Source organism: Pagrus pagrus, assembly GCF_965226575.1.
Source record: "Pagrus pagrus genome assembly, chromosome: 11".
Classification (NCBI taxonomy): Eukaryota; Metazoa; Chordata; class Actinopteri; order Spariformes; family Sparidae; genus Pagrus; species Pagrus pagrus.
In genome coordinates, this window is record NC_140195.1 from 3,769,926 (window position 1) to 3,795,970 (window position 26,045).

Genomic DNA, 26,045 nt, shown 5'->3' on the forward strand with positions numbered 1-26,045 from the left:
GTTGAAGGAAATTGTAGGTTTGATTGGCACCTAGATGGGCCAATGAAATGCCTTGTAGCTTAGCCAATCAGAGCGCTGCCTGGGAGGGCTCTGTCTGTATCTGCAGTGGCTGTGGCAGTTATCGGGGAATGCAGGAAAACCGACGTAGTGCGCCTGCGGAGCCGGACTCGGTCGGACGACAGACGGGAAGGTGAGCAGTTTTCAACAAAAGACGAGGATATGTTCGTTTTCTGGCACCGAGACATTTCGATGATACCGAGAAAGACGACTGTATGTGGCCATCGGTCAGCAAAACCCCCTTCGTAGCCGCGAATTGTGGAAAGCAGCGGTTAGTTAGCATCAGCAACGGCTAAACAAAGATGGCGACTCCGTAACTGAAAGAATGACGCAGTACGGAGAGGCGGGCTAAAGATCGGTGTGGCGCCTGGTTAGATTTATTCAAGACGGAGAAATTCACTTATTCTACATTTTTATATGTAATATAACAACATTTTATCCTGAACGTTAGTACGGCTTTAACCGCATGTCTATGTATAACTGTTGTTTATGTTCATAATGTATATTAACTTGAAACAAAGTTGATCAGTGTCCAATCTGACATGCCACCTGACCCGGCACCGCCTGCTTTAACAGTGTTTGACAACTTTCATTCATGTGGGATAGACTGTTTGAAACACGGCGTTATCGATGTAGATTAACGTAGTTATGTTTGCATCCTATGTGTTTTAAAATCAATAACTTTTCTACCTAAATATTTCTGACCTTTGGACCCAGTTTATGGCTTAATAAGCCACGCGGATCTCTGAAATATGGGCATGTATAAGCCTGTCTGAAATCATCCTCTCCCAGGACATTTCTTTGTTTTGTTTGCAAAATGTAGTTTGTGTTCCTCCTGGCCTCCGTATATTACTTACTTAATCATTTTATTCTGTCTATAACGTGACTAAAAAGTACAAAAGCCTTCCCTGTGTTTTCTCACAGCCTAAGGTGGAGTTTCAGGGGTCTTGTTCTGCAAAAATAACAAAGATTTTCAGATTAATGTCAAAAAATAAAAATTCAGATATATCACCGAATTATCAATCAAGCGAGAAACTGAAATATCCCTAACTAGCTTTGAGTGGTGTATTGTCAGTGCCAATATTAGGCAATAACTCTTCACATTCAAGAAGCATAATCATGGGACTGTCTGGCAGTTTTGTGCCAATTTCTGTAAATTGATACAAGATGTCAGTTTTATTTCTTTTGTTTGATCTGACCTATATTACAAATCCAAAGAGACTCACTTTACTGCCATACATTGCAGAGAAAAGAAGGAAATCTTCATATTCGAGAAGCTGTGTGAATCAAATTATTAACCAATTATCAGAATGGATGATTAGACTATTATTCTGTCAGTCCGCTAATCAGTTAACAGACTAATTGTTTCAGGGCTAATTATTCTTGCAGACGATGAACAGGATACGAATCCACGTTTTGCCTTCGAGTCGGAACCGGGTGGCCCAGACACCCCGTCCTCAGGAGCCCCAGGCATGCGCCTTCACCCAGCGACCATGCTCTCAGCCCCGTCTGGAAGGCCTGGAGTTTTGCATCAAACACATTTTGGAGGACAAGAACGCCCCATACAAGCAGTGCAGCTATGTCTCGGCTAAGAACGGCAAGCGCTGCCCCAACGCTTCACCGAAGGTCGAGAGGAAAGATGGGTGAGTTGAAAGTTAAAAATTAGACCTCAGCTTTATTTATTTCTCTGTTTTGACAGGAGACACCCATCACTAAACCTCTAGTAACAAACCCTACCAGCGTTCTGATATCACTTCTCCAATGACTGTTTGTTTTTTAGAGTAACGTTCTGTGCAGAGCATGCTCGCAGGAATGCCATGGCTCTCCGAGCTCAGGTGAGGAAGCCGCTTTCTGGTCCGTCCCCTGAGGTACTGTTGTCTCAGCTAAGTGGATACAACCGTGCAGAGACACACGGTGTCGAAGGAGGCCGCTCTGAAGCTAACCGTATTCTAGGTAAGTCTTCTTGAGGCTGAAATATATGCCTCATTATTGCAGTTAATCTCATGTACAGTGACTTGTATATAATGGTAGAGGTAGAATGATGGGTGAAATTTTTCTTGCAGTGTATTTGAATAAGTTTGTACATTATTGTAATATTGAATTACACTCCCTCACGACAGATGAGGACAGTCTCAGTGAAGAGGAGCAGGGTCCCTTGGTATTAGACCAGACGTGGAGAGGAGACCCTGACAGTGATGCAGACAGCATTGACAGTGATCACGAAGATCCACTGAAGTAGGTTGAATTATCTAACCATCTCTTGCTTTTTAATTTAAACTTGACTTGCATTGCTGCGTTATTAAGGATCCTGCTGGTTTTCTTGCAAGACTTTTCCTACTCAGTTTCTGATCGACTTGCATTTATCGTTTTCGGTTCATAAAACCCTTTACGGCTTTGTCGTCCTGGTTCTCTGTGCTAAATACTTCCATGAAGTTCTTGGACATGAAAAGTCAAGAAGAGCAGTGAAGGTCAAACGGATAGGCACCTTCTTCCCGTGCAAAAACTGCTTAAAGATGAGAGAGAGTTCGATGAGACAAATGCCCATGGCAGAGTCCCTGTTCTCGGCTGACCTCCCATGTCTACACCCCCCTCGGTTCCCTGGACAACTGGAGGGAGGGAGGTCAGTGGGCCACAATGAAGTGACTGTTTAATCACAACACAAATGAGACAAGAATTCGTAATCTAGCATGCCGTTTTCCTAGCTGTATGTTCAGTGGTTTTCTGGTGTGAATGGGTTGTATGTGTTTTTCTAGCAGTTCATTTGTAAGCTTCACACAGAGCTGCACAGTTTGAGTCCAACGTAGAGAACGAAACCAATCGGAGACAGAGAAGGGCAAGTCTTGTGAGGAAACCAGTGGCAGCCATGATGACGGCACATTGTTATGTTATTAGAGTGATGCTACTCAGACATTCATCAGTAATTGCCATGTCCCAGTTCAAACTACAAACTTATCCTCAGTGGGTTTGTAGTGTGTTCACACAGGAAAATCAAAAGTCAGAATGCAAACCACTTGGTTTTTGAGTCTGTTGCTGATGTTCAGCATTGTCCAATAATGTGATGCACAGAGTGAAGCAGATGATCTACTCGGCTGCAAAAAGAGAAACAAAAACCTCTGAAGTTAACATGCAGTGACTTTCTAAATTTATGGTGATTTCTTGCATAGCTGTAACATGGCTCCTTTCCAGTGAGTGTATTTATTAGTTTGTTTTTCTTTTTGCAGACATGCTGGAGTGTACACAGCAGAGGAGGTGGCGCTCATCACTCGAGAAAAACTCATTAGACTTCAGTCGCTCTACATCGACCAGTTCAAACGTCTGCAGCACCTGCTGAAGGAGAAAAAGCGCCGATACCTTCACAACCGCAAAATGGAGCATGAAACTCTTGGTAAATATATGACCATTTAGTTACTAACTAAATGTTTCTGCTTTGTTTACTTAGTAATAAATTGTTTCATGTCCACAAGGCTTTACAGCCCTCAGCAATATTGGTGTTTGTTTATGTTGATGTCAGGGAGCAGCCTGCTGACAGGACCTGAAGGTCTGTCCATGAAGGAGAGGGAGAACCTGAAGAAGCTCAAAGCTCTGCGCCGATATCGTCGTCGGTACGGTGTGGAAGCCCTGCTGCACCGGCAGCTCAGGGAGAGGAGGCAAGCTGTGACCGAAGGAGCTCCTCAGGTGAGACCCTATCACAGTAGAGAGTCGTAAAACTTAATCAGCTTAAATAATTTGAAATGATGTTCTAGGATCAGTTCACCAAAAAACAAAAACTGTATCATTTGCTCCCAGTGGGGCCGAGACATGGTAGATGGAGATGATGGAGATACCATTTGTGCATGTGGATTTAACCTCTAGGGCACTTTGTCTTCCCAGAAACAACGTCACGTCTACAGTTTTCCAGATTGAACAGTTTTCACTGGAACAGAGTTGCTTATGAAAAAACACAATCGTCCCCAATGAAAACTGTAACAGCACAGGGGCAACAGTTTGCCTATCACTGCTCTATGTAATATGTTCTGTGAGACACTGTTTCTGCAACTGGATGATAGTAGATATAGATATTTAGGTTTTCTTCTGAGGTTTTTCTTCTTTCAACGCTGTGAGTACCACAGACAAAATACTAGTCTCTTCCATTGTACTGCGGTGAAGGCTGAAATCTCAAAACCTATTTTTATATCTAGAAACTATTTCTCATAGATTCATGCCATAAAATCCAATGTGGTAGAGCACAGAGCCAAAACGTAAAGGATGAGAAGAGAAAACGCCCTGTTTTTAAAAAAAAACATGATTCATGTCATACATATGTGAGCCTTTATCCATGAAATGTTGCAGGCCAGTTGTGTCCTCAAGTATGTTGATTATTACAGTGAAAGAAGGATAAGACTTATTTTTGGTTTTGAGTTTATGCTCCACATATTTGAGTGCTGCAGAAATCCCATCACATGAAACGCATCTGGAAGACAAGAAAGCCTTTTTATTTTTTTAGGCTTTTTTGTTTGATAAGTTGATAGTGTCCAGGGATGAGTATCTTCTTTATGGATGATTGCACTTTTAAAGGAATTAATGTTGTGTTTATCTTTCATTTTTTTGTAGCCACACACAAGAACAGCGTTAGAGAAGTGCATCTCCTTTGTGGAGGGAACCCGATGTACCAACCCCTGCCTGCCTATGACCCGGCACTGTGTCTCACGTATCCTCAATTATGTTTTCAGCATGGGTTTGACCACAATAGTATGACCTGTTTAGAAATCACAGATGTGTTTTGTGTATAGATTTTAGAAAGAAATTCTTGGGTCATCCAAACACTCCTTCATCTTTCTCGTTTGAGTCATCTTCACCATGGCCCTGATCAAGACCAGCAGCTTGCAGTAGCTGCTGGTTTCAAAGGGAGCCTATAGAAACTCCTTCCTGTGGTCTGTTGATTTCTCCCAGAGTAACACAGGAGCTAATCTGTTCAGTTGGAAGGAACAAAATCCTTTCCCGACATGCATTCATTCCAACTATTCAGTCATAATCTAATCTTTCAGTGAAGTGTGATGTTTATCAACAGGATTAACACTGAGGTTTTCTCTGTGTCTGCAACAAAATAGTTTTATTGCAAGCTTTGTGTTCAGTGTTGCATTTCTCACAAACCCTGCTCGGACAAAACCACCCGTGCATGTCATTAATACAGTCAACATAAAGCTGCTTTAAGGCTTGAGAAATACTTATAGCAAGATTATTTTCAATGATTGTAGTACTTGGAATAATTCTCATTATTGCAGCTTATGAGGTTTAAGTTTACCATTAATCGTTCACAGTTCAACATTTAGATTTGAAGATGAGTGCAGGCTTCTTCATCCATCTTATTCTTGTGCTCGTTGTTTTGTGTTTGTGTGTGGACATCATGTGCTGTTGTCCTTGACAACCAGACCCTCAGACATCTACCAGGACAGCAACCAGGTGCTTTTCAAAATGTGTCCAGGCATGAAAGATGTCCCATGTGACCGTACCGTGCACATGGGTCAGTCTGACGATCCGCGCTGCCCGCTTCACCTCACCCTGCCTCCCCCCATGTACCAGCCTGAGCAGGAGCCTCCACCACAGGAGCAGCTCACCGCTGCGAGCAGAGACATGTATCTGAGTGCAGCAGAGCTTCAGCCCACAGAGAGCCTTCCCCTAGAGTTCAGTGATGTACGTAGAGATGATGACCCCCTAACACTCTCCTCGAATGTGTATATGCATTGTAACAAAAATGTTATGTTCAACACTTATTAGACGTTCAGTTGGTGGTGTTTTGCCTGTGCAGGTAATTGTGTTTTTCTGTTGGGTCAGCAGGAAAAAAATCAGCAACCAAAATGCATTAGAGCCATGTAAGAACAGTCACTCTGCTGGTTAGATATGTCTGGGGCAGGAGTGAGAATCTAATGAAAAGAGAACGGTCCTGAAGGTGCTCCAAGCTTCTCAAATATCAATGAAGATGAGATGAAAATATGACCTTTCTTCTTTTTTTTATCAACTCTCAAATTCTCAATTTATGTAACGTTTACTTAACTATGAAAAAAGTCACATTGACATTAAAAGTCCTTTTTTCGAGAGAGTTCTGGCTGTGGAAGGCGGCAGCACAGTTGCACTGTTGGAGACATAAAGCGAACATAACAAAGTGAAGACAAATAATAAATTGCTGAGTCATAAAATATCAAAACATTCATCAGCATTTAAAACCCACACAGTCGGATGTCTTTCTCCCCAAGCTGTTTGGAATCACATTAAATGCATCTAGTGAGACCTGCTCCTGAACATTCAGGTAATTTTGTAAATAATTCCAAGCAAAGGAGCAGCATCCTAAAGCTCGGTTTGGACTTTAAAGACAGTGGAAATGATGCTGCATTCATGTGCTCCTCGGATGGTCCCACTTCCCAAGTTCGGAAGTCATTATTCCAACTTCGGTGTGATCACGTGTGTCAAGTCAGAATGTGAGAGCAACATGGACGAAATCACCCAGAGCTTTTAAACAACCCATTAACAGCTGTTTTTGAGTATTTGAGTGACAAAAAAGAGCAAAGTAAATGGATCATGTAAGCCATGAAATGTATTTCACAGATATGCATATTACTATCGACCCAATGTTTGCTTTCATCTGCAATGTTTCAACGTCAAATGACATCAACTCGTGTACCACAATTTTCTCTGACTTTCCGAGTTGTTGTTCTGACTTAAGGGGGCGTTGGGAGTGAAAATGTAAGTAAGATGGAAGCATACCAATGGCCTTGTCAATAATAATATGCCAGTGGTTGTCTTAAGTGCCATTGGGTCAGCCATTAAGAATCTATGGAAGAAGGGCGCTCATTTCCTTTTTCATTATCCGTATGAGCCAGAAGTATTTAAAGCCAGCAAGTCTTGCTAAATAGGCTAATTGCCTATTACACCATCTTTTTTCTCCCATAAATACTGTGTACCCAGGTGAAGGTTCAGGAAGGTGTGAAAGAATAGTATCACGTTTCCACCACAACAGAGCCGCTCCAAGAAAGCGAATCAGTCAGGTTCAACCCGGTTCAAAAACAGTGGTTTGGTAATAGTGACTCTGGTACAACCAGACTGTGACTGCTTGAAAAGAAGGATTCAGGTTCAGTGTCAGTTTTGTGTGATAGTGGGTATGAAATCAAAAGCTAAAGTAGTATTAAATTAATATGGTGATGTAAAATGACAAGAGTGATCTATGTATTTGTGAAGTATCCTTCAGTACGAGACTGCAGCACTGATAATGCAGAATGACAGTCACAGAAACAGTCCTATCCTGAAGCTGCTGTCAGTCAATATAACTTCATCATCCCAGCTCTTTCTCCGTTAGTGCAAACACAAACATAAAGGCAAAAATATATCATTTTCCGACTTGATCCAGACAGAATTAACCGAACTACAGGTGTGAAAGCATCTTTAGAAGAAGCAAAGGGAAAGTGATTTGTGGTTTCAATATTTAAGACAAGTGTGACTCTTTGCAACTCTTAGAGTTGTTGAGGTGCTGCTACTATGAGATTTGGTTGTAAGGCTGCTTCCCAGAAATGCTTTTACAGATCTTTACAGCTCACCATTTGCTGTTCAGTACTGTTTAATGTTCTACGAAAAGAACAAACACATAAATGGACAAAAACATGGACGCAGCATGAGCACGATCCAAAGCTCGAGCTGCGTTGACCTCCCTAAAAAACATTAATTTCCCCAAACCACGTCATGCTTCCTGGTGGCCGGGGATGTAAACAGAGAGTAAAAAACATGAATATATCCGTACTTATAATTCAAGATGGCTCCTGTGAGGTCTATGTTAAGATCTGGATTTCACAAATGTCCCCTGTTAAACAGGACCTGGATGTGGAAGGGGATGGCATGCAGGGCCCTCCGTCCCCCCTGCAGTTTGACACGGCCCTGGCCCTGGAGGACCAGACCATCAGAGCCATCGCTGAGGCCCCGATGGACATCCTGACCGGAGAAGACCCAGACCAGGTCGACCTGGACGCCTCAGGACAGGAACTCTCAGAGAGAGATGTGGATGCCATCATGGACGACCAGGTTAATTCTCATTTAGGAGCTTTGTCGTCTTGAATATCTTGAAAACTTCTTTTGCCCGAACGTGGCAACATAAAAACACTGTTAATGACGTCACAATGCAAGATGGGTCAAATGAGAACGTAGTCACAATCTGTGTCTGTATGATTTCAACTTGAAGACATGTCAGATTGTGTGATTGACTGGCTTGGTGTAATACTATGATGTAAATCGGGGGGAAAAAACATGCAACTTAAAGCATAAATCTCTAAACAATCCTCATATGCTCATATTTACATTGAAACGGATGTTCTTGCTGCAATATTTCCTCCTGTTCATGCTCGACATTCAGAGATCCTTTCCTGACACACTCGGTGTAAATGACTCCCTGTTTGTGTAACTTTCCCTCCACTAGAGTTCAGTAAGGAAACACAAAGAGGGACTTGTATATTAAAATGACAGCCTGTCTGGAAGATGTCAACTTGATGTGATGAACACAAGACTGCTGACGAGATTAATGCCAGATAAACTTTGGAATATATTCTTTGCTCATGATTGATGACTCTGGTTATTTTCTTCCATCTTACATCAGAAGATTGTTAGGAAGGGATCTCCTCATGGCCTGTATGAACATGAGGAATGATTAAAGTTAGCTAAATGTTCATAGGGCACCTGACTGTTGTATTAAAGGGGCACTATGTAGTTTTGAGAAGAGAAGGAATTCAAACTTCGCATTTTAATATTTACAATATTAATGATATGTAAATGTTTTCACATAACTGAATAAACAAGCTGTTCTTAGAGGAAAATAAGATCCCCAGAACACTGTTGGAAGCTAGAAAGGTGGCAGGGTCCGCCAAATATAAACATAGTCAAACAGTATGAAACTGCGTGTCCTTTAAGGTCAGTTTGTTTATTCAAAACAAAGAGTTTGTTTATTTAGTTTGTTTAGGCAGAAAAAAGAATCAGTCAATGAGATCTTTCTCTTGCTCCCGAAAACTACATAGTGCACCATTAAAGTTCCTGTGAAGTCAAAAAAGAAGTTTTAAATCACATAATTGTCGCTCTATATCTCACCTATATGCCGGTTTCAGGCCCAACACAGAAAAAAATGCCATTTTGCATGTATTCTTAATGGTATTTTAAAGTTTGTAACTTCCTGGAAAACAATAAATATTGATGACTCATCCTGCACTTTGGGGCGTATGATAATTTCATCGTGTTTCGAAGACCGGGCCTCGCTGATTACTGTACAAAAACACAACTTCAGAACTTTTATTCACCGATTTGGGTGAAACTGGATCATATTTTACGGAGAATACGACTCCAGCCGCTCTGCCTTCAGCATCTCTGGACGTAGCTTCACTTGTTGCTGAAGTAGCTGCTAACGTTTGTTGAGGAGCAGCCGCTCAGCCCCAAAAACCAACAGATCTTCTCCTGTTTAACTTCCTGTTCTTTCACCCAGGTGGTGTCGGAGGTTGTAGGAGGTGAAGAAGACACCACTGATAATTCCCTCCAAGATGTGGACACCGCCACAGTCGATGCGCCGAGATGAACAACCCTGGTTTTTCATTTCCAACAAAGACTGTTGCAGAGTGGACTTTACATTGGAGGTTTCACCTTCAGAAGATCCACCTCTGCTGAAAATGTCCAATAGACTCTTAGACTATACGTTCATTGATTGTTCTTCTGTTTGTCATGTGGGTGTATTTATTTTGTCCGGCCATAAAAATTATACCCAGTCAGTTCCTCCACGGTTTGCATCAGTTTGTCTGTCAAATAATAAATGGAAACTCGTTTCTCATCCGCGAATAAACTATTTTCTGATACTTTTGTTGAACTCTTCTAAATGACATCCAGATTTATGTCCAGTGCAGGAGTATTTAAAGCGTGCAGGGAATATTTTAAGGCATAGAAAGCCACTATATAGAAGCAGCTTTTTTTTTTAAGTATATGGTGAAGTTATGTTTGGCAGCATGGGACAGCCTCTGAAGAAAAAAAAAATTGGGGCGGGTAATGCAATTTCATGCAATGACATCACTTTTCCTCAACCCAAAACACTAAACGCCGAGTCTGCTGCTGCCGCTGCTGCCGCTGCAGGGAGAGGACGACACCGCTACAAAATGAGCACAAGCTAGACATTTCTAAAGAAAACTAAGTGTTTATCTGTATTTTTCTCATGATGGCGAGGCAGCGTCGACAGTTTCCAACCAAATGAGGTGAGTTTAAAAAACGGGGAAAATGTCGTTTCGTGTTAGCTTGGTCGAGAGGGTTTTGCTGGAATACCGACACAGAGGCTTTGGCGTGTCATTGATTAAACCTCACCGGCGAAGTGAACGTCTGAACGGGGCGCAGAGCTGAAAACGGCGCTAGCTTGTTTTAGTGCGTTCGGAACGTTAAAACGCCGCCAACGGTTTTTTTTTTTCTCTCCATGTTTGTGTGAAGAAGGGCGTAACATCGTTAACCCTGTCGGAGGGGACGCGTCTCGGTGCAGGCAGGGTTTGGGGGGGTTTTGAGGGCCTGTCCCATGAAAAAAAAACACATTTTTCTGAGCTATGTCTTTTTTTTTTTAAGCCCCTTTAACGGTTTTTTTGTTTAACGGCACAACATGCTAGCTTAAGCAGCCCTGTCGCAGTTTGTAGCCTCGTTTTGAGGGGTCGAAACCTGAAACAGGAACATGGAAAAGGAACTGTCACCAGAGTCCTGTGAGTGTAATCACGGTGCATTGTTTTATTTTTCACCTCGCACTGATTCAGAGGGAAGAAAATGTTTGATTAGTCATTGAAGTCTCTTGTCTGTGATCCTCCACAGCCACCAGGCTAACAGCAGCCTCACACTGAATGAGTTGTGATGTGAGTGTGTCTGCTGCAGAGGATAAACCAGCCTGCTCCATGTAATATTAAGTCTGTGATGGAATGTAACTAAGTATATTTACTCAAATATTCTACTTGAGTACAGTTATAAGTTACTTGTACTTGAGCATTTCCATTTTCTGCTACTTTATACTTCCATCTCACTATATTTTGAAGGCAAATATTATAGTTTTTATGACCAGTTACTTTATATTTGTTTAATAACTTTAGTTACTCGTTACTTTACAGAGTATAAACTGCATCAGAGCCAAAAAAGTTAATTCTCAAATTCATTTATTTTGTCAACCGACCAGCAATTAGGTAAAAATTGCCCAAAAATATTACTATTGATACTTAAAAACATTTAATGTCAGGTACTTTAAGACTTTTACTCAATTAACTTTCTCATAGGTGACTTGTATTTACTTTACTCTTACCCAAGTAGTGTTTCAACACGATATCTTCACAATAATTGACGACATCACAATACTTTTACTGAAGTACGACGTTTGGGTACTTTTTACAACACTGGCAAATATAGTACTTTTTAATTCACTACATTTGATAACTTTGGTTACCAGTTACTTTGCAGATTACATGCTGCATCAGAGCCAAAATAGTTAATTGTTAGATTAATTTATTTTATCAACTGACCAACAATCAGTTAAAAATTGCCCAAGAATATTACTATTGATACTTAAATACATTTAATGTCAGGTACTTTAAGACTTTTACTGAATTAACGTTCTTATAGGTGACATACACTTTTACCCAAGTATTATTTCAACACGATATCTTGACGATATCACAATATTTTTACTGACGTATGACTTTTCTGCACTGGCAAATATTATATTTCTTAATCTACTTTAGTTACTTGTTACTTTGCAGATTACATGCTCCATCACAGCCTATTTTATTGCAGTATCTTGACTTTTTGGTTCTTTTACAACACTACTTTTTAAGATTGTTTTTCACCCACAAGAATGTTCACTAAGAAAAAAAAAGATGTGTCTTGTCTTTCATATCATCCTAACGTCTATCGCTAACTTTAGTTACGAGTTACTTTGCAGGTTGCACGCTGTACCAGAGCCAAAGTTTTAGTTTTAAACATTTCTTAAAGCCCTTCGTCAAATTGCTTGTTTTGCCGGACCAAATGTACTCACCGAGAAAAGCAACAATAGACAGGGTTGTGCTCCAGATTATACTTAACCATCAGAGTAATCGATTGGATTGGTGCCCATATGAATTTGGAGCAGTGTTGGCACTGATACGTGTTATTGGATCATACTTAAACAATGCTGCTTTTCAGTAACCGTGATCCCCTCCACATTTTCTGAATGGCGTTCTAGTCACGAGGAGTGGATTGTTTCTTGTTTGTTTTCACATCGTGAAGGATTTTATTGGCAATAAAACATGTGCCAGTAATCTCAATAAGTTGGAGGCCTATTTGGAGATTAAACAAGAGTTAAAACATCTAAGATGATGCAGTTTAGCTATTACAGAGTCCTTTTGTCGGGGGAAAACATCCACTGCTTAATGATCTGTGCCTGTTGGTTCAAGGCCAGATACATGCTCATGCTGTTTTCATTGTCTCATCATTTTCTGAACAAAGACCAAACTTTAGGTCAGAAGAAATGAGGATGGAAGGATTGTTTGAACCCTTTTGGCTCACAGAGATGGCCGGCATTCAGGCTGTAAAATATTTAAGTTACACTGAAGATCTCCTATGAAATGCCTGATGAATCTTTTAGTGTTTGCAGGCTGCTTTCGTTTCTGATTTTACTTTGAAAAGAAATGACGTATCCCCTGATCCTTTTCCAAATTGTCTGTTGATGTAATGTTGCAGCTTGTTGTTGTTGGCAGTTGCAGACAAACACCGTATATCATGTAAGAAATCCTCTATGACTTCACGGCACAACGACTCAGCGAAACATTGACCTCATGATTGGAACGAAGTGATGGGAAAAAGTTTGTTCTTGTAAACTTCAAAATCCTCTACAGACATTTTTTTAAAACAGTACTCCACTGATTTAGCATTGCGCTCTAGCTCTGTTGGAGGATGAACAGTTTAAACTGACTCAAGTGATATCACCTGAGGACACAGTGTGTCTTGTCCAGTTTGGGTTTTCCAGCAAGTTCATAAAATCCAAAATGTGGCCAGATGTTCGCTTTGGAAATATTGGGTGTGTGTTTTTGATCATGCGCTGCTGATTTCTGCCTCCCTCTTTGGTATCACTTAACATGAGCAACGTAAGCCTTATGTTCACCTACAGTTCAATGCAAAAGATGTAACACTACACCTTTATTGTCCAGGTGAGGCTGGAAAATCAAGAATCAACGTGGGCTGCATAGTCACGATTATGCTGTGTCACTGCATCGATGCAGAAACTTCCACGTCGCCATCGCGGTGCATCTTAGAAATCGTGAGATTTCCAAACCTATAGTGTTGCAGATAAATCAGAGAGTTCAGTATCCAACCCTAATAATAGATAGATCATAAGATAATATACATTTCATACTGGACCTGGACCGTCTCTTGTACATAAACATCCTAAACTCAGATTAAAGTCGAGCACAGGGAAACTTTCTCCCTTCAGCAGATGAAAGTAAAAACGGCCTCCTAGTTTTAAACTCTGCACAGTGAAACTCAAATGAATGAAGTAAGAATAAGCAAAACACATATTTGAGTGGCGTGGGGCCTTTAAAATCAACCACAAGGGCAAACATGCAGCAGTGGATGTATAGTTTACCCTGTTGATTGGGTGGAATTATTGGAATTTCTTCAGTTGATGCTTGTAATTGAAGGAATTTTAAACATGAGTGCGGGAGGCTGCGAGGATTTAAGGATAAATGTGTCACGTTTGAAACAATATTTGGTGAAGAACACGAGGACCCACAGGTGCTGTGGACATTTCATCCTGAGGAATGACCTCAGAGCTGCAGATAAATGTGGTTCCACTCGACGCTCGCTAGATTACATTTATGGCTTGTGTGCCCGTGTTTGAGCTCGATTGAAGTTTTGTGAGAGCTCTGTCCCACTGCAACTTTGAGATTGCATATCCAAGCTGTGCCGCATTACATCATGAAAAGCAGAGCCAGTGACTTATTCAAGTGTAATGGGCAGTATAAGTGCTTGCTCGCTCTGTTCGCCTCTAATTGTTCACAGATGTTCTGCACGCCTTTGTGTCCCACATCTTGTAGCAGCCGGCTCGCACAGACGCCACATACGGTGCTCAGACTTTATTACAGGGAGGAAACGTGGCATGGAGTAAGTGTTTAATTTGGCTGTTGGTTCTGTTAACTGGTTTTGGTTATTAAAGTATTTATAAGGCGTTGCAGTCCACCACGAAACATAATAGAGTTGAAATGATAAGTTGAAGACTCGGTTCGTTAATCGACAGAGAATTAAGCAGCAACAGTGCTGATAACTGATCGGAGCAAGTATTTTAAATTTGATGACAAACAAGTTGCATCACAGAGGAAGTGAAATGAGGAAGCGCCATCGCAGGCAAATTCTTCTTGAGCTCTGTCAGTAACTTCAAACTGTTCCACATTCTGTCAACAACTAACAAATGAAACACTGAAAACAGACCGACAGATACTTTGATAATTAATGAATCATTTAGGGGTTGTTTTTTTTTCAAATAAAAAGGGCAAAAATTTGAAGTTTAGAGCAGAAACAATTCATTGTTAAAGTGAAAATTTATCTTAACTGTTCTGATAATCAGTTTATTGTTTAAGTCATTTCTAAAGTAAAAATATCTAAACATTTTGTGGTTATAGCTTTTAAATCTCATATCTGTATTACACCATTTTAAAGGGACAGTTCACCCCAAAATAAAAAATACATATGTTTCTTCTCACCTGTAGTCAGATCAGGCCAATACTAGATATTATCGAATATCTCGATATTTGCCGCCATATGCTTTATTTTTCACAGTATCGAATATCGAACAGCTGTAACGGAATCTTCAAGCTTTTATTTTGAAAAGAAAATGCAGATTGTGCAGCGAACGGAAAGGGGATGGATATTTGGGAGGTGACTTCAGGTTAATTGGCCTGATGTAGTGGCATGCATGCAGCGCTTTAACATACAGACATGGAGGCCAGCTCACCAAACACCACACATTTTATGACCTGACTGGACTCGCTGAGCAAACGTGCAACAATAACTTCGTCTATTGCGTTATTTAGACGGGACAGTATTGTGATATAAAATTTCCAATATCGCCCAAACCTTGCTTGTTTTGATTTGAGTGGTTGAGTTTTGGATGGCGCAGGGCATCGCCGTTCATTTCCCGAATCGGCTGGATTTTGATTTGATTCAGTTACAGTGGCAATTTTTTTTAATATGGTGCATTGTTAAAAATGTTGACGTTTGAAAACATCAAAGTAGAACTGGGAACTTGTTGAGTATTTTCTGATTTTAATTGTCCATCTAACAGCCTAAAACCTGAAGATATTTAGTCTAAAATTATAGAAAACAGAGAAGAGCAGCAAATTCCCACAGTGGAGAAGCTGGTACCGGAGAACGTTGAGTGTTTTTTTCCCCCACATTTGCTTGAAACATGGATAAAACAATTAATCGACTGTCAGAATGGTACCGGATGATTTATCTGTTGATCAATTCAGGTAATTATTTCAGCTCTATGTTCTGTTTTTCTCACTGGCCCAAGCATCTTGAGGCAAAAAGTGGGTTTTTATGGAGCCAACAACCTTACAGACTCTCAAGGTCAGACCGACTGACATATGTTAGGTCGTAGTTGAGCAGTTTTACAGGGAGGACGGAGCGACGGGGCAATAATTTAGTCATTTTGAAGTCTAGTAGGGGAGCGCAGACAGGTCAGAGCCTCCTGCAGTCGACCTATCTCTCCAGCATCACCCCCCCCTCCTCTACATAAACGTCCATGCTTTGAAGATAGGCTAGGCTGGGGCTGGGACCTCTCCTTATCAGCTATCAGTTCAGAGCTTTATCGGCCAGCTGTCGGATGCATGCAGGTACTGTAGTTACCATGGTTATACACACCAAAGGCACTTCTGGAGCCTGCATTAGCATCCCAAAATATTCATCAATTACCCCACAGAGTTGGAGCGATACAACGGAGCTCACAGTGGGAGGCAGGACTGACTGAGAGTATCATCATCATCATCATGATCATCATGACTGTTTACACGCACACAATGCAGATATTTAGATCAAAGGAATTATCTTCGCCTGCGTTGTCCCTGTTGAGCCCAGCCATCTCATCTCAAGTCTCTCTGTGATTATCTGTACGCACGCCAGAGAGAATATTAGAAGAAGTAGTCGCGGAGAACAACTCAAAGCCTCTGCGTTGTGTTTATGCATCTTCACATAAACTGTACGGCTGCCTGCTGTGTCAGACCTCTGAAATATGCATGACTGAAAATGCTTGAGGAATCCTAATAGTATGCGAGAGAGCGAAGCGCTCACACCAAACGCAATCCACCCTACAGAGGAATCTGTGGTCATGCAAACATTGAATTTGGCAAAACACTGCCTTAGCTGCTGCAGCTGTAACAAACATTCAATTCATCCGTCTGGCCAAAGAAAATATGGCTTGGAATGTAGCTTTAATCAATTCAAGCAAACCGGGTTCCCTCCACGTCCTGTTTGGCCAAATAAGGATTATTTAAGCAATCATTTTCTTCAGTTTTCATGCCGATACAATCTATTAGACTACACTCAGATTTATATTGAGTTATGGCCTGTGATAACTCCGACTGAGACTGCAGAAGAAGAATATCAGCTACAGAGGGAGATTCAGACTGTGCTGTATCCTCTGTGTTGAACAGTCTTCCTTTGTGCACCTCTGCAGTTTATTTTCATTTGTCTTAAAATAAAGTTGTTATTGAGGAGCTTTCTGCACCCTCCCCCCTCCCCTTCAATCCCTAAACCCTCTCCCACAAGGTGCTCAGTGAACTGCTGGTGCTTCAGTGTTTTTCAAACTCTCGTGAGCTTCCTGTTTCAAAAAGCCTCTCCATCAGCTCGACCTACATGCCTTGAAAAACATCAGCACTCTTCCCATGGAGGTTGTGTTTGTTGGTGTGATTGAGAGCAGATTGTTTGGAGTCTTAAAAAAGGATCTCCATATATAACCCTCCATATTTTCTTTGATTCTGTACCATAAATAGGTCTTCCTCTTGGCCAGACCTTGGGAAGAGGAAGTGGATGATGAGTGTGCTTGACTCGGCTGAGTCCTGGTGGAGTCTGAGCCGCTGCGGCTGGTGGCCAGATGTGGACAGATGTGGAGGCTCTGCCCATCACCAAACCACTCACGCTCCTCCTATACTCTCTCTTGTCTCATAAAGTTAGTCTGGTTCTCCGTAGAGGGATGCACCATTCCCCTTTTTTTTTAATTCTGATCCAATACTAGTATTTAAATAATAAGCTGTATGCTTGACTGTGTGGAAGAGACCAGGATCATTATGTTATGTGTAAGGCAGCATTACTTTCCCAACGTTGTAAAACAAAATGTATTTTATTAATACTAACAAATACGAATTACTAAGGTTAACTGTATCAGATGAGAATAAACTGTAAGTAGAGACCATCTTGTGATGAGATCACATCCCTCAACATGTTCCAACTACACAGAAGTCATTACTACATTATTACATGAGTCCTCAGTACTCACTGGTTGAACCACACCTATCTTGGATCTCAGCTGCACACCTGTAAAAGTTCCCCGACTGTATCTCACGATTGTGATGCTGTCACGCTGACAAAAATCTGTCCAGACAGACAAAGAAGCGCCAGGCAAAATATTTAAGATCGCTTCTGTGGTATGTAGTTCAGCTACCATAGGTGTGTCCAGGAGCACACTTTGTTATGATGACACATGTGTCGCAGCTGGTAATGATTAAATCATAAGTTAAGTAACATGGTAAAACATTCAAGATGAAGAGAAATCAAAATAATCAAAATTCTTGATAAAAATTTAGCAAAAATGTCATAAAAATCATTAAAATCAAACATAGAATTGAATAGATCAACCACATTGTCACCAATACTCAATCCAGCGGTTTGAGTCAGTATCGGACGGACACCTGATATCAGTATCACAATCTGATCGGTGAATACCTCCTATTTAGGTCACCTGGCCTCATTGAAGTTGTTTCCTGTTACATCATAAATGTCTGTCAAAAGGTTTCATCTCCTCAGGAATAAAAGAAACATTATTCCCAACTATACACACCTGAAAAGGTACAACTCTAATATCCCTGCTGAGTCGAATCATAGCTGTGTGTTTGACTGTATCATGGACTCTGGCTCTTGTTGAATAATGACTTCATTTTGTCAGAATCAGGTGTCTTGCCAAGTAGGTTTTTTTTACATACAAGGAATTTGCCTTGGGATATTGGTGCATAACGTGAAACACAGTGCGAGAAAATATAAAATACGCATACAAGCAAATACTGCACAAACAATATCTAAAATCTGACTTTTTTTATTTGATTGGTAAATAGTCGTACTGTTGACACCCGGTTACCACGGTGATTTACTGTGGTTAAAAGTGAGCCTGCGTCATGACACCAGAAAACTTGCGTTAAGCCCAAAGAGAGCTGGATAACCCAGTTTTGTTTCAGTGTGCTCATGCTACTCCAGCAGCTCTATAGGCTGGACACGATGACTGCTCATGACCTGGATTAACTCGTCTGGCCTCACCAGCGCGTCTTGTTCAACCTCCACATATTTTCCAGGCATGTCAGGGTTCAGTAGTTTGATGTGAATATGACTCACAGAGGATCAGGTATTAAAGGCGTTTGCTGACACATATGGAAAATGTCGTGTGCGCTGCAGCTGGACAGCATGCAGTTGTTCCTCTGGCAGGCAGTCTGGTCGAACAGCTCGTAGTCTGGTTGGCAGGGGACGCCACCATCTCTCCGGAGTATTTACAGTGGTATGAAACCTGCCTTTATACGGGCCACGACAAATGGTTTTCATTACCAGGCTTTTATGATTGCAGAAATGAACTGGAGCGCATACTTTGAATCTTTTCACATGTGAGGGATTTATTAAGGTCAGCGCAGCTCTGGAACCGCTAAAGTTGTGGACAGGACTGCAACCAATGATTATTTCCATTATAGATTAATGACTTTTGGTCTATAAAATGTCTGAATATGGTGGAATGTGCTTTACACAGTTCATGTTTTGTCTAACAAACAGTCCATAACACAAAGGTGTTTAGTTTAATATCACAGAATACTTTGAGATCTGTTAAGTATTCATAGTTAGGATGCTGGAGCCAGTGAATTTTTTTCTTTTTTTGCATTTTAACTACAAAAATCATTGATTATAGGGCTGCACAATTAATCAAAATATTATTGAAATCTTTATATGGCCGTCAATGCTGTTTTGCTGTGAAGCTCCAGAAATGTTTTGAGGACTACGAAACTTCACCCGACTTTATCGACATGGGTATGAGGAGATAATGAGTGCTGCTCTAAAAAATTGCTCAGGTTTATTAATTTAATACTTGACAGCTAACTTAAAAATCTCAGCTGCTCTAATGATTATCAAAATCGTAGCATACTAATTTTCTTGCGATAAATGAGTTGTTTTAGCTCTACATGTAGAGTCATTTCACCTGGCTTTACATATGTTGCACAAAGAGCTCAGACTAGAGGCAGCCACTGACGATGGCTTACCGGCTTCACTGCCGACTTCCTAATGAGGTCCGACTAAGCCGAGGCTTCATGCAAATTAACACAAGCGGCCTCCACCGACGCCACAGCTGTAGACCCTGCACATCTCCTCGGGCTGGAGTGTCACATTTCTTCTAGGTGCATTAGCTCTCCATCTTCACATGGAGCTTTGCACATTACTGCCCATTAAACTGTCTGCACTTCAATGGGTGTTTGTACCCCAAGAGTCTGATTTACAGCTCCAATTCAGAAGTTCCCCGACAGTTCCTTCGCTTTAGCCGCCATCTGACCAGAAACAGTAACGTTGGACCATCTGCTAACGGATCGTTTTTACTACGGCTGCCTGCAACTAACAATTATTTTAGTCATCGGTTAATCAGCCAGTTGATTTCTCGATTGATTGATTGGTCTATAAAATATCAGAAATATCAGCATCTACATAGCACCAACAATCCAAAATCCCAAAATATTCAAATTACCACGATATGTGACGAGCATACGTAAAACTTTCACATTTATTGTCATATATTCATTCGAATAACAGGAGCCTGAAAGAAAAGCTAGAACCAGCAAGTGATGGAAACAAAAATTTGTTTTGATTATATTTATATATAGATTTTTCGCCAAAAACCTAAGATGAAGTCCTTAAACAGTCTAAAAACAGATATTAAATATATGATTTTATACATAAAAGAAAAACAATAAATGTGTGATTACTTTTTTAAGAAAAGTTGCTTATTTTTCTGTAGATCAACAAATCAGTTAATCGACTAAAAGTTTCAGCTCTAGAAATAATTTCCCTGAGCTTAATGTGACTTATTTAAACTGCCAAACCCAAAGATATTCAGCTTACTGTCATATATGAAAAAGAAAAGCTTCAACTTCAGACTTTTTGTTGAAAGATGAAGTGATTATCAGAATGCGGTAGATTCCCTTTCTTTCCATCTGTTAATTGACTTATCAGTTCAGCTCTAATCTTGTCTGTTTGGATGATATTGTCCTTTGTTTTCGGGGGTCGTTGTCACCTGGTTGTAATCAGGTCAGGAGGAGCTGCGTGTGAGTAAATTGCTTGTCTGGTGATGAGGTGCCAGTCGGTGCTGCTTTACATGTTGTTTGCATTGAATTTGAAATCAGTCACATGTCCTGGGCCCGTCTGAATGGAGGAGAAGTTTCCAGGCAACTTTCCCTCCATTAGTCTGCACGTTTTACTGCCTCTTGACGTTGTTATGTCCGGCTGTCTTTATGTCCACATTACCGCTGAGTTTTTGGAGCAGTTAGTGAAGATCCTCACTTGGGGGAAAGTGGATGGCGGAGGGGGTGACAATAGGCCTTTTATGTTGAGAGTTATCCTCATTCCCTTGTGTTAGCTCCAGGGGACCATGTGACCGGCCCTCATTCAGGTCATGTTGGCCTGTTCAGCCTTTGACCCTCTTAGAAGGGAAGCGAGTCCCTCAATGTCCCATTCATGCCATACAGATGTCTGTGTGCGTTAATGTCTGACACAGCAGAGGTATGACAATCCCCTGACAGGCCTCCATTCAGCTTTTTTTAAAATCTGATATGAGTAGTTAACTGTTTCTGTGCTGTGTTGACATCTACACAAGACAGTTTCCTCCGTTTAGTGCTTAAAAGGACAAGTTCACATTTTTAAAACAACGTTAATATGCCTGCGTTAACTAGGCGTTGATTGTTGTATTTCCATTTTCTGCTACATTATACTTCCTCTCCACTACATTTATCTGATGAATTTAGTTACTAGTTACTTTGCAGATTTAGATTATTCAGTGTTTATAGGCTATTAATTGTGACGTGCTGCAGGCAGGACATTGTGCGAGATGTTACATCAGAGCCAAAGTAGCACATTTTTAAATTTAGTTAATTTCATCGGCAATCTGACAGAAAAATCACCGATAAAGATAATTAGAAAATGCTAAATATCGGCCCCGATAAATCATCCAGGGCTGAAAATCCCTCTACCCCTAATGTGAACATTGAAAGTCTTTTTGCTTGCTGTAATCATTCCTCTTATTCATAGCAGGTATGTTACCCTCCAGTGTCTTTTCTTTTTCCTTTCTCTTCTCTGTTCGTTCATGAAGTAAAGTACATTTCCCTCCGTTCAGCACTCAAATGAAGACTCACAGTGGATTTTAGCACCTCCGCGGCTCATTGGTGCGGACAGGTTGAGAAGCGAGAGTGAAAACAAACTAGTCAACAGATTAATTGACAGTGAAAATGATCTTTAGTTGCAGCCTTAGTGATATTTATTAACTATGGCTTTTCCACTCAGGTTTAGACAGTAACTTTGGAAGATACCCACTCGACTGAAGCCTCAGATGAACTGCAGATAAACTCTGAAATCGGTCTTTTTCTCAGAATGGACAGGTTTCATTTACCATCTCTCTAGGCAGCTTCAATGTAATTGAAGCAGCGATTGGTCACATGCAGCTTCTCTCTGTTGCAGCCACTAGGTGGACACAGATTAGAGGCCTGATGAGCCCAGACTGAGCAGGACCGCCATATGTGCCACTAATAAGAGGATAAATCCTCACTGGACTCGAGCTCTTTTGATCTGGGTGATTTTTGATGTGAAGCTCAGCGTCTGTCGTGTGTTTTTCTCTCTCTTTCTTGTGGTTAATTCTTGCTGACCCGTGCAGTTTTTCTTGTTAAGGCTCATCTGAGTCGATTTATTTTCTCCATGTTGGATTTATCAGTTTGTTTTTGTGTAGCTCGTTCTTCATTTCAGACAAATTACAGTTCTGCTGTGAATCTGGGACATTTGTAGACTCCCCAAACTGGCTCGACTGTTTTGGTCAAATCTGAATGACAATAGCTTGAAACAACTGACATCCATGCGAGTGCCCTCAGGCACTTGATTTTGAGTATAGGAAGTCTGGTGTGGGGGGCAAAGTCGATTGAGGTCAGGTCTCATGTCGACTCAATTAGGGTCAAATTGAAAAAAGAGTTGTTGAACTTTCAAATTGGTACATATAGATTTGTTTTTAAAAAAGAAGTTTCTCAGAGGGATGTTTTGCCGTCCGTGTGTGCTTTATTGTGTTATCCTCCCACATTCAAGCCATGAAACCCGTGTTTTCTACGTCCTGTTGTTGTTGCCTTGGCACCCAGTCATTTTGTCATCAGACTTGGTTTAGTGTGTCTGGTATGTCTGGGGGGGAATGAGGATGATGTGGCTTCATTAACTACGAGCGCAGATGAGTCACTCGGGGTGAAAACCTGGACAGATGAACCACACTGAGACACTGTGCTGCTCAGATAGAAAAACCTGATTTCTGCTGACTAGTTTAGACACGACACAGATTTTAGAAACAAGCTGCGGCTGTAATACTCATTAATAATAATCGCTCTGCTGTATGTGAAAGAGTATTAAGGATTTAGAGAATTAGTCGGTTCATGTGGAGCTATTTTGTAATTTCAGCAAAAATGCCACAAATAGCCCGAAAGTCAGAAAATAGTGAAATGCGGTTGCTATAATGTCCCACAGCGGAAGATGATGTCGTGAAATTGCTTGTTTTTCTTGACCAACAGTCCAAAGCCTTCCAAATATTCAGTTTACAATTTTGTTCGACAAAGAAAAGCAGCAAATCATCACATCCGAGAAGCTTTTCTAGCAAATATTGTAATATCTGCTTAAAAAATGACTACATTAATTAACCAGCGATCAGAATAATTGCCGATAGAACTGCACAAGATATCGTTTAAGCATCGCCATCGCAAAATGTGCGATGCCAAGTAAGACAAATTAACTGAAACACATAATGCCACAACTTTTGATTCATGATACAAAAGACTGTCTAATTTAGTCCCATTTAAGGCTGCTTGGATGCATCTGACTACAGTGAAACACCAATTACAATCATGCTTGCTTGTCAAACGAAGCGGGGCCTACTTCTGTTTGATAAAATGCAATCTTCTACAAAATCACCCCAATCATTCTGGAGGGATATTACCAGATAGACCTACTCAAGTCATGTGGAGGGAATCCTTGTTTGTTTTCATAACGCAAAATATATCACAGAAAATAATAGCAAGGTAATTTTTTCCAGTATTGTGCAGCCCCAGTTGCCGATTAATTTGTCAAGTAATTTAACGACTATTTGGCGCAGCCCTAGATTAATCAATTATTAAAACTGCAGCCTGAAATTGTGTAAATCATTTTGTAAAACAAAGACTCTTCATTTACATAAATGAGGGTTAGGGTCACAAAGAAAAGCAGCAGATCCTTTCATTAAAGACGCTGGAACCAGCAAATATTTGACATTTTTGCTTGAAACATTACTGAAACGATTAACTGATTATCAAAATAGTTGGTGATTCATTTTCTTTTTTTCCACTAATCATTTAATCGAATACTATCGACCGAGCATTGGTGTAACTCTGCTTGTCACTCATGTCAATTCAGCATCTTGTGTTGTAGAAAATAGTTACGGTTGTCAGTGTTTCACAATTTTCTCGCATTTTAAAGTACAAATGATTTATTGATTAATCCTGAAAATAATCAGCAGGTAAATGATTTTAAAAAAAACAGTAAAAATGAGTTGCTGCTCTGTGTCTTCTTTTCTGAATCACTTCTGATCTCCAGTGACTTTTCTCCTCCTCAGCACAGTCTCACAGGACTCAGTCCTACACTTATCACCAATGTGACTGAGAAAGACAATCCTCTTAGCACAGAGCCTGTTTTCTTTCTAGGGCACTGAATGGATCTGTGCAGAAGTCCTGTCAGTTCAGCCCGGCTGTCGGATATCCTCTCTCTGCTACGTTCCTTTGTCCGCTACATGCTAGGGTCTCTTTTGAAACACAACCCCCCTCTCCACCTCTTTATGGCCTGAGCCGGCAGCTGCAGGGTTAATGTTTAGCAGCAGCAGCAGCAGCAGCAGCAAAGGCAGAGAGGCAGGAGTTGTAGGAGGAGGAGGAGGAGGAGGAGGAGGGGAGTGGGAGAAGGAGAACGGCAGAGAGGTGGGGGCTGGTCCACAGCTGTTGTAGTAGGCAGGGTCTATTGGGGTAGGAAGCCTGCCTCACTCGCCCTGGAACAATGGGAGACATGGCAGCCTCTGCAGACAGCACAGGCACACACACACAATGCACATGCCCAAGGACGGGCCTTTTCTAGCTGTAGCGTAGAGGAAACCGGCTTCCTCGTCACACTCGCAGGGTGACGGCACTTTTAACAGGCAGGAAAATAATCTCCTCCGCAGCCGGAAAACAGAAATGTGAGGTTGTGGCCTTTCTGTCGCTCTCTGTCCCTTTTTTTTTTTCCTCCTTCTGGTGCCTTACATTTTCATTCTGCTGTGAGGAGATGACTGGATGACTGAAAAGGCAGCAGGAGCAAGGTGAGATGACACAAATTGTGTTGATAAAGGGAGCGGGGGGGGGGAGTGTGTTTGTAAATCTGTGGATACTGATTGAATTTATACAGCTGACATGGTGTTTTCTGAGCTCCTCGCTGCGTGTTGTGACGATGTTTCTGTGTCAAAATAAAGCCTCCGCAGCGCTGATTCTTACTTGTATGAGAACTAAGTGACGTGACAGCGAGGGCACACATGTTTTGTGAGGTTTGATGGTGTTGACTTGACATGAATGGACTTGAGGTGACTCTTGTGTGTGTGTGTGTTTAGGTTAGCATTAATGTCCATGGGCTAGCTTACATTTTTAGGACAGCAGCACTGTTTCCACACAGTGTCGTTTTTATTTTGGATGAAACGACACATGATCATGTCGGGCTGCAAGCAACGATTGGTTTATTATCGAATTATCTGCTGATTATCTTCACGATTAATGATTATAGTGGAAAAGGCTCATCAGAGTTTCCCAGAGCTGAAAGTGTCATCTTCAGTTGCTTCTTTTGTCCAACCAACAGTCCACAACCCAAAGAGTTTTCATTTAGTGTCATATATGACAAAGAAAAGCGGCAAATCTTTACATTTAAGAGGCAGAAGGCATGAAAAATGACTCAACGATTTATCAATCATCAGCATAGTTTGCAACTAATTTTCTTTCAATAAACTAATCGACTATTCGTTGCAGCTCTACAATTATATAGGATTGTTTTGGTTGCAGCAAACAATGTGTCATAAATCTGCCAAATGTGTATATATACGACGGCAGAGGACAGCGCCGCCTAAATGTTTGTGGTTGAACGTGTGATAAAACAAAAACACACTCGGTGTTTGTATCATCAGATGGAGAGCCCGTGATGTGCTTCCTCCCTGGGTGTGGAGGTTGCCTGGCACAGATTTTAAGAAGGATCCCTGCGTTCAGTTTTGATTGCTCTCAGACGTACATGGCGCACATCCAACCTTTCAGGCCTTTTGGGAAGGGAGCTCCCCTCCTCCTCCTCCCATCCCCTCCCCCACCTCCTCTCCGCTGCCTCCGCTCCTCATCCCCAAAATATTGCTTGTGTACGATTCGTCTCGGTGCATATAGCCAAACATC

General features: G+C 41.2%; 2 protein-coding genes across 4 annotated transcripts in view; both read left to right on the forward strand.

Annotated features, from left to right (window-relative positions):
* The first annotated feature begins 95 nt into the window (after positions 1 to 95).
* Positions 96 to 9,905, forward strand: kansl2 (KAT8 regulatory NSL complex subunit 2). Its single transcript, XM_084366242.1, has 10 exons — positions 96 to 190; positions 1,447 to 1,700; positions 1,838 to 2,010; positions 2,178 to 2,292; positions 3,279 to 3,442; positions 3,569 to 3,732; positions 4,648 to 4,744; positions 5,474 to 5,727; positions 7,894 to 8,100; positions 9,542 to 9,905. Exons 2-10 carry the CDS (start codon positions 1,450 to 1,452, stop codon positions 9,629 to 9,631), a joined length of 1,515 nt encoding a protein of 504 aa, XP_084222368.1. The 5' UTR covers positions 96 to 190; positions 1,447 to 1,449; the 3' UTR covers positions 9,632 to 9,905.
* A 227-nt stretch (positions 9,906 to 10,132) lies between these two features.
* nckap5l (NCK-associated protein 5-like) overlaps positions 10,133 to 26,045 on the forward strand; it is a 33,669-nt gene continuing 17,756 nt past the window's right edge. Inside the window, exon 1 of one of the 3 annotated variants that reach the window (XM_084366561.1) lies at positions 10,133 to 10,295. The gene's annotated coding sequence lies outside the window, so the exon portion shown is untranslated. Of the gene's footprint in view, positions 10,296 to 10,485; positions 10,782 to 24,664; positions 24,944 to 26,045 lie in introns of those variants that run through there. The other 2 variants (XM_084366562.1, XM_084366563.1) reach the window with 2 other exon arrangements.